A 7,258-nucleotide genomic window follows, 5' to 3' on the forward strand; every position below is an offset into this window, starting at 1 on the left:
AGCAATTGCGTCATAATCACGTGGCAGTCGTGAGACTTCAGATTTTGGAACTTTTTCTCTGCCATGTTTATTATTCCCTTTATATTGGACGAGAATCCAGACGGGACCTTCATACTGCTCAGGCATTCAAAAAAGATGACCTTCTCTTCTTTGGTCAGAGTGTAGCTGGCACGACCTTGAAACCATTCCGGATGTCGGTCATCAGGGTCTTTCAAACGTTGCTGGTCCTGCCGTGCTTCCTTTGTATCATTTGTCTTCCCATACACGCCCAAGAAGCTTAGGAGGTTCACGCAAATATTCTTCGTAACGTGCATCATGTCGATTGCAGAGCGGACTTCTAGGACTTTCCAATATTCTAGCTCCCAGAATATAGATTTCTTCTTCCACATGGCTGCGTGCCCGTCAGCTCCCTTCGGAACTGATTGTCCGCCAGGACCCTTTCCAAAGATGACTTTCAAATCCTTGACCATATCAAATACCTCAGCACCAGTGCGTTCCGCAGGCTTCGGCCGGTGATCTGCCTTGCCGTTGTAATGCTTGCCTTTCTTTCTTACTGGATGAATTTTCGGAAGAAATCGACGATGCCCAAGGTACACGTTCTTCTTACAATTTGGCAAATGTACACTTTCAGTCTCATGTAAGCAGTGCGTGCATGCATTGTATCCCTTATTTGACAGTCCCGAAAGGTTACTAAGAGCAGGCCAATCGTTGATGGTTACGAAAAGCAACGCTCGTAGGTCAAATTCCTCTTCTTTGTGCTCATCCCACACACGGACACCAGGTCTGCCCCACAGCTGTAAAAGTTCATCAACTAATGGCCTTAGGTACACATCGATGTCGTTGCCGGGTTGCTTCGGACCTTGGATGAGCACTGGCATCATAATGAACTTCCGCTTCATGCACAATCAAGGAGGAAGGTTGTAGATGCATAGAGTCACGGGCCAGGTGCTATGGCTGGAGCTCTGCTCGCCAAAAGGATCCATGCCATCTGTACTTAGACCAAATCTTATGTTCCTTGCGTCAGCTGCAAAATCTTTGAACTCTCTGTCGATCTTTCTCCATTGCGTTCCATCTGCGGTGTGTCTCAACTCCCCGTCCGACTTACGGTCCTCTTTGTGCCATCGCAACAACTTGGCATGCTCTTTGTTCCTGAACAGACGTTTCAACCGTGGTATTATAGGAGCATACCACATCACCTTGGCGGGAACCCTCTTCCTGGGTTTCTCGCCCTCAACATCGTCACCAGGGTCATCGCCTCTGATCTTATAACGCAATGCAGTGCATACCGGGCATTCATTCAAATTCTCGTATTCACCGCGGTAGAGGATGCAGTCGTTGATGCATGCATGTATCTTCAGAACCTCTAAACCTAGAGGGCAGACAACCTTCTTTGCTTCGTACGTACTGGCGGGCAACTCATTATTCTTTGGAAACATATTCTTCAACATTTTCAACAAGTTTTCAAATGCCGAGTCAGCTACACCTGCCTGTGCCTTCCATTTCAGCAAATCCAGTGTGCAGCCCAGCTTTTTCAGACCATCATCGCATCCGGGGTATAACGACTTTCTGTGATCCTCTAACATGCGATCCAAATTCTCCCTCTCCTTTTCAGTTTCGCAGCGTCTCTGTGCATCAGCAATGGTCCGACCAAGATCATCAACGGTCTCATCACGTGCCTCTTCTTCACCTTCACCTTCCCCTTCACCTTCCCCTTCACCTTCAGCATCCTCCATGAAAGTATCACCGAAATGAGCAAGATAGCTTTCATCGATGAAATACTCCCCTTCTTCATCTTCTTCCATTATAACCCCTCTTTCTCCATGCTTGGTCCAACAATTATAGCTTGGCATGAAACCATGCCGAAGCAGGTGCAGGTGAACTTCTCTTGAGGAAGAGTAACCCTTCTGATTCTTACAGTCAACACATGGACAGATAACAAAACCCTTCTGCTTGTTCGCATTAGCCACTACGAGGAAATCTTTCAAACCCGTAGTGAACTCGCGGGATAGTCGGTTACTGTACATCCATTGCCGATTCATCTGCATTATTATAATATAAAATATATAATTAACCATCATGCATTTGTTAAACTAACTAGCTATAAACAATAGAAATTAAACAATGAACAACACACATGCATATTTTATCAATGACACACATGCATGAAAGGTTCAAGTTGCTAACCGCGATCGAGGAGGAAAAAATAAATGAGGAACCTCAAGTGTGGCTCCAACACTTCATATCATGTTTGTTTCACCCTCTTGGGGCATTTCATCAAACACCTTGTGTGCATAAGAGGAACCAAAAGCAAACCTACACCCCCTTGTGAAGCTTGTGAAGAGAAGTGGCACCAAATGGCTAAGTGAGCGTGCTGAACTGGTATATATAGGGGAGGAGCTTTAATCGCGGTTGGCCTGGCCAACCGCGACTAAAGGCCTTTGGGCACCTTTAGTCGCGGTTGGCCTGGCCAACCGCGACTAAATCCCCTCACGTCCACCAGCTGGCCACCGAGCGCCCTGGGCCCAGGCCTTTGGTCGCGGTTCGTCTGCCGAACCGCGACTAAAGACTTCATTAGTCGAGGTTCCTACAGTTTCGCGACTAATGGGGCTGGACGGAAGCCTCTTTTTCTACCACTGCATGGAGCCGGACAAAACATGGCACCTCATCCTGCATGTGGGTGGGTCGATCATCCGGAGCAGTTATCATTACTGTTTCATCCGGTATTGGGTACATACCTTCTAGCGATCCAATACACACAAAAAAATGGCCAAGTTGTATACCGTTTTGGCTGCGTGTGATGGATTAACATGAATGGATGGGTATGTGGACCATTCTCAAAGAAAGAATAAGTAAACAGATGACTCTTGCTAAACTTGTATAGCTCTGGCCTCTGGCTTTGCATGATCTACATGTGTATATAAAGCCCGGTGGTAATAGCTAGTCATTCATGCATTCTTCTCCATCGTACCAACGTAGCAATAGCAACTCTAACACCATATTCAAGCGAGCGCCTGCACTACCGCACACGACACACAATCCCAATGGCATCTGGTGCCACGGCCGCCCCTGAGAGGAGGGTCTGTAGCTTCGAGCCATCGGTGTGGGGCGACTTCTTCATCCATCACAATCCAGAGCCTCTCCAGGTACATACAGTACAAATATATCCAACTATATATCATCATGAACTGATTTATCATTTTGAGTATGATCATGTAGAACTATTTATACAAAGATATCCTAAGGCAAATTATCAGAAAAAAAAAAGCATTTCAATGAGCCCACAGTCTTACCGTGTAAGTTTTTGAAATTTCTTTATATTTGTACATAAATAAATATGATCATGTAGAAAAGCTACAAATAAAATATGATTACTAGGTGTGATCTTACATATTGTCACAATACGTTCGATAGGTGTACCATTTACGATGGATACTGTCTACTAGCTAACTTTATGAGACACACATGGGTGTAAATGTGGGTGGTCTACGACTAGATCTGGTGGTAGGAGAAAGCCTAGCAAAAATGGTTTCATGTGCATAAAGGGTGTTTACATTATTCTGAATTAAAAGTATTTTATTGGCATTCTAGTGTTGCTTTCCCTTCTTTCTTTTTACCCATGTTCGGCTTTCCATATTATCATATATCTGACTCTTCGCATCAGTGCTGACAATGTTACGAGAATCTTTCATGATATAATATGTGATGGTTTGTTTCTTCCTGGAAGTTCTTCTCATGGATAAAGATACATAAATTGGTCGTCAATCAGACCATTAAGTAAAGGATACTCCCTCCCATTGGATTCAAAGGGATCTTCTTTAAAAAAAATGTTTTGTCTCGTTTTTATTTCTTTCCATCGTTTGTTTTGATTTTGAGGCACATTAAGTCTCTGCATGCAAGGATTAAAAAGAAACTCAGCAATTACTGTAATGTTTACTGCTCATTTTATGGCCACGCATGCATGCACCGGAGTTAATCCAACCTAATGCAGTGGTTCAGTTTGGGTAGTCCTACAACTACGAAATTCATTCCACCACTCATGATCTACCTTGGTTGAGGTGAATTTCTAGTTCGGTCCTTTGAATCGGAAGGAAGGGACTATTAAGTAAAAACTGCAAATAATAAAGCATGTTAAAAAGACATCATACAATTTGGAATAAAATGATAAGTAAACTTTGAGTATGCAGTTGTCATATGGTTAATCATAAAACAACTTTGCATGCGTGCAGATATCAGAAAAGTGCATGAGAGTGAAAGCGGACAAACTGAAGGAGGACATACACAAGTTGCTTAAGACGTCCAAAGGTAGCGTGGTTGAGAAAATGACTTTACTGGATGCACTCCAGCATCTCGGAATAGATCATCTCTTTCAAGAACAGATTAACACGGTGATAGATGAAATCCACAAGAGCGAATTCAATAGTGATTGCCTCTATGAGGTTGCTCTTCACTTCCGTTTGCTTAGAGAGCATGGATGTTGGGTATCTCCAGGTATATATGTCTCATCTATTTACTATGCTGCCAATTTAAGGTTCCATGCGAGCTATATATGTTGTTAATCCATATGTTATCTGAATTATTTACACATTTAGAGTTGGACGTAATACGGGATACTATCAATAAATTGGGTTCTGATTCACCACACAAAAGAATATTTACATACTCGTATGGCCCAAGTTATTTATTGGCACTAGTGAAAAAACATTATCCAAACGACTGAATATATCATGTATAATAGCTTTTGCATTCATTGAGGACTACATGCTGCAAGAAACAACATCATCCCAAATGTAATGGCCCGTCATCCAAATAGTTGTTGTGCTATAGCTATTTGGGATATCCTCACACTTCCCATATACTAGTTGTTATTTTTAACTGTTTAGGCATGTGTTTTATGATTAGTGTGTGTAAGAATTATTGCACTACCCCACAAAATACATAGAGGATTCATATATGAACAGTCATGCTATATGTACGATGTGTTTGGCCCGGTATGTGTTCGACGCACAATCTGCACCATCCAACTCAGTTGGCCAGCACCTTGTGTCTGTTTGACTATCATACGAATGTCGTAAAGAAAGTGTTGTATGCAGAGCAATTCTGATATTTGAATAATGAAGAGCTAATACAAATAAGCTTATAATATATGCCACTCCGTCTTGCAGACATTTTCAATCAATTCCAGGGCAAAGATGGAAGCTTCAACATGGATACAATTACTAGTGAACCAAGGGGGTTGTTATGTTTATACAATGCTGCTTACCTTGCAATCCATGGTGAACCGGAACTTGATAATGCCATATGTTTTGCAAGACAACATCTTGAATCTATGAGGGGTGGTCTTAAGTACCCTTTATCCGAGCAAGTGAAACGAAACCTCAAGATACCATTACCAAGAACATTGAACAGAATAGATGCACCATATTATATTGCAGAGTACAAGCATGACCAAGCATGCAACCCCTCTGTACTAGAGCTTGCAAAGCTTGACTTTAATCTTCTGCAGTGTCTTCACCAACGGGAGCTCAAGGCTTTTTGTCGGTATGAGCTCTATCTTGCTTGGGCATAGACTTAGTTATATCTATATTAGCTCTAATAGTTTTTCATTGTGATAACTTAGCAGTTCCCTTATGCTTATCTTAGGTGGGGAAACGATCTATATGAAGATGTGGGGCTAAGCTACTCTCGGAATCGTATAGTTGAATGCTACTTCTGGTCCTACACTGTGCACTATGAGCAACACTATGGACATGCACGACTAATTCTTGCCAAGTTATTCGCGCTATCATCCCTACTGGATGATACTTTCGACATGCATGCTACATTGGAAGAGGGTCAGAAGCTCAATGAAGCCATACAAAAGTCAGCAATGATCTCCTGAGAAAATCCCCTCGTAGTATTATATATCCCCTCCATCTGAAAAGATAAGGCGCATTTTGATTTATCAAGACAAGGCTTTGACTCACAACTACTTCATTAATATGTGGTGCAAATTATATAATACCGATTTTGATAGATTAATTAGTTCTATAACAGAACTTATGATTCAAATTTTGTTTCATATAAACTGCATATTAATAGAGAAATTACTAGTAAAAAAATCTCATCTTAAAGGAATAGAATACAACTTAGTTTTCAAAATGTGGCGAGTATTGTGTCTATGATGCATGTCGGCAATGGCAAAACTAACTAGTCATACCTGCAGATGGGATGACAGTGCTATTACTCTTTTACCGGAGTACTTGAAGAGGTACTATGTCAAGTTAATGAAAACCTTTAGTGAGTTTGAGAACGAGCTGAAACAAGATCGCAAGTACCGCATTGTTCACTGTCGGAAAGCAGTATGTATCTATCCATCTGCATCCCTACAATCAAAAAGTTCAAAACCATATTCATTAGTCTAAAATGCATGCATGCAGTTCCAAACGCTGTGCAAGCATTACCAGCAGGAATCCGAATGGTTCCATAGCAGCCACATCCCAAGCTTTGAAGACCACGTGAAGTGCTCGGTCATCTCTGCTGGTACTCCATCCTTGGTCATCGGCTCACTTGTTGGTATGGGCGATGAGGCGACTGATGAAGCATTCAAGTGGGCCCTTGCGTACCCTGACATTGTAAAGGCTTGCGGCAAGGTGACACGTTTCATGGACGATTTGGCTGCATTTAAGGTATAGAGCCTTGATTATATGCAATTGTGTCTTATATGGTAAACTGACAGACTAGGTAACCTATTATTAAATGTGTGCTTGCTCACAGCATGGCAAGAACAAGCTGGATGTTGCCAGCTCCCTGGAGAGCTATATCAACCAACATCATGTCACGAGCGAGGTAGCTATCGCTGTGCTGGAAATTTTTGTCGAAGAGGCATGGAAAACTACCAATCGAGCACGATTGGACGACCGTCGTGCGCTTCTCCCGTTTGTGAACCGGGTCGCTAACCTCACCAAGAGCATGACCATGTTGTTCCGTGACAAGGGCGACCTGTACACATTCAGCCGCGGCAACAAAGACAGGATCCAAGGGCGACCTGTACACATTCGCTAACCTCTCCAGCTCTAGATTGTAAACATCCTCCAATTCCTATGCACTTCCAAGCACATCTGTACATCTATATTTCAAGAAGATACATCTAATGTACTCATGTTCTTGTAAAATTTTCCTAAGCTGGGACATTGCACAAACTCTTGGGCTAAGAGTTTAATTTGCCTTTCAATTCATGGTGTATCAAAGTTTTACATGTAGCCACTTGTGTAATGGTCAT

At 42.4% G+C, this 7,258-nt stretch overlaps 1 protein-coding gene across 1 annotated transcript; it reads left to right on the top strand.

Annotated features, from left to right (window-relative positions):
* The first annotated feature begins 3,041 nt into the window (after window positions 1-3,041).
* LOC119352596 (tau-cadinol synthase-like) lies at window positions 3,042-7,041 on the top strand. Its single transcript, XM_037619164.1, has 7 exons — window positions 3,042-3,143; window positions 4,227-4,488; window positions 5,163-5,538; window positions 5,641-5,859; window positions 6,203-6,338; window positions 6,417-6,665; window positions 6,754-7,041. Exons 1-7 carry the CDS (start codon window positions 3,042-3,044, stop codon window positions 7,039-7,041), a joined length of 1,632 nt encoding a protein of 543 aa, XP_037475061.1.
* Window positions 7,042-7,258: the final 217 nt, after the last annotated feature.

The sequence above is a fragment of the Triticum dicoccoides genome, chromosome 2A (genome assembly GCF_002162155.2).
Source record: "Triticum dicoccoides isolate Atlit2015 ecotype Zavitan chromosome 2A, WEW_v2.0, whole genome shotgun sequence".
NCBI classification, from domain to species: Eukaryota; Viridiplantae; Streptophyta; class Magnoliopsida; order Poales; family Poaceae; genus Triticum; species Triticum dicoccoides.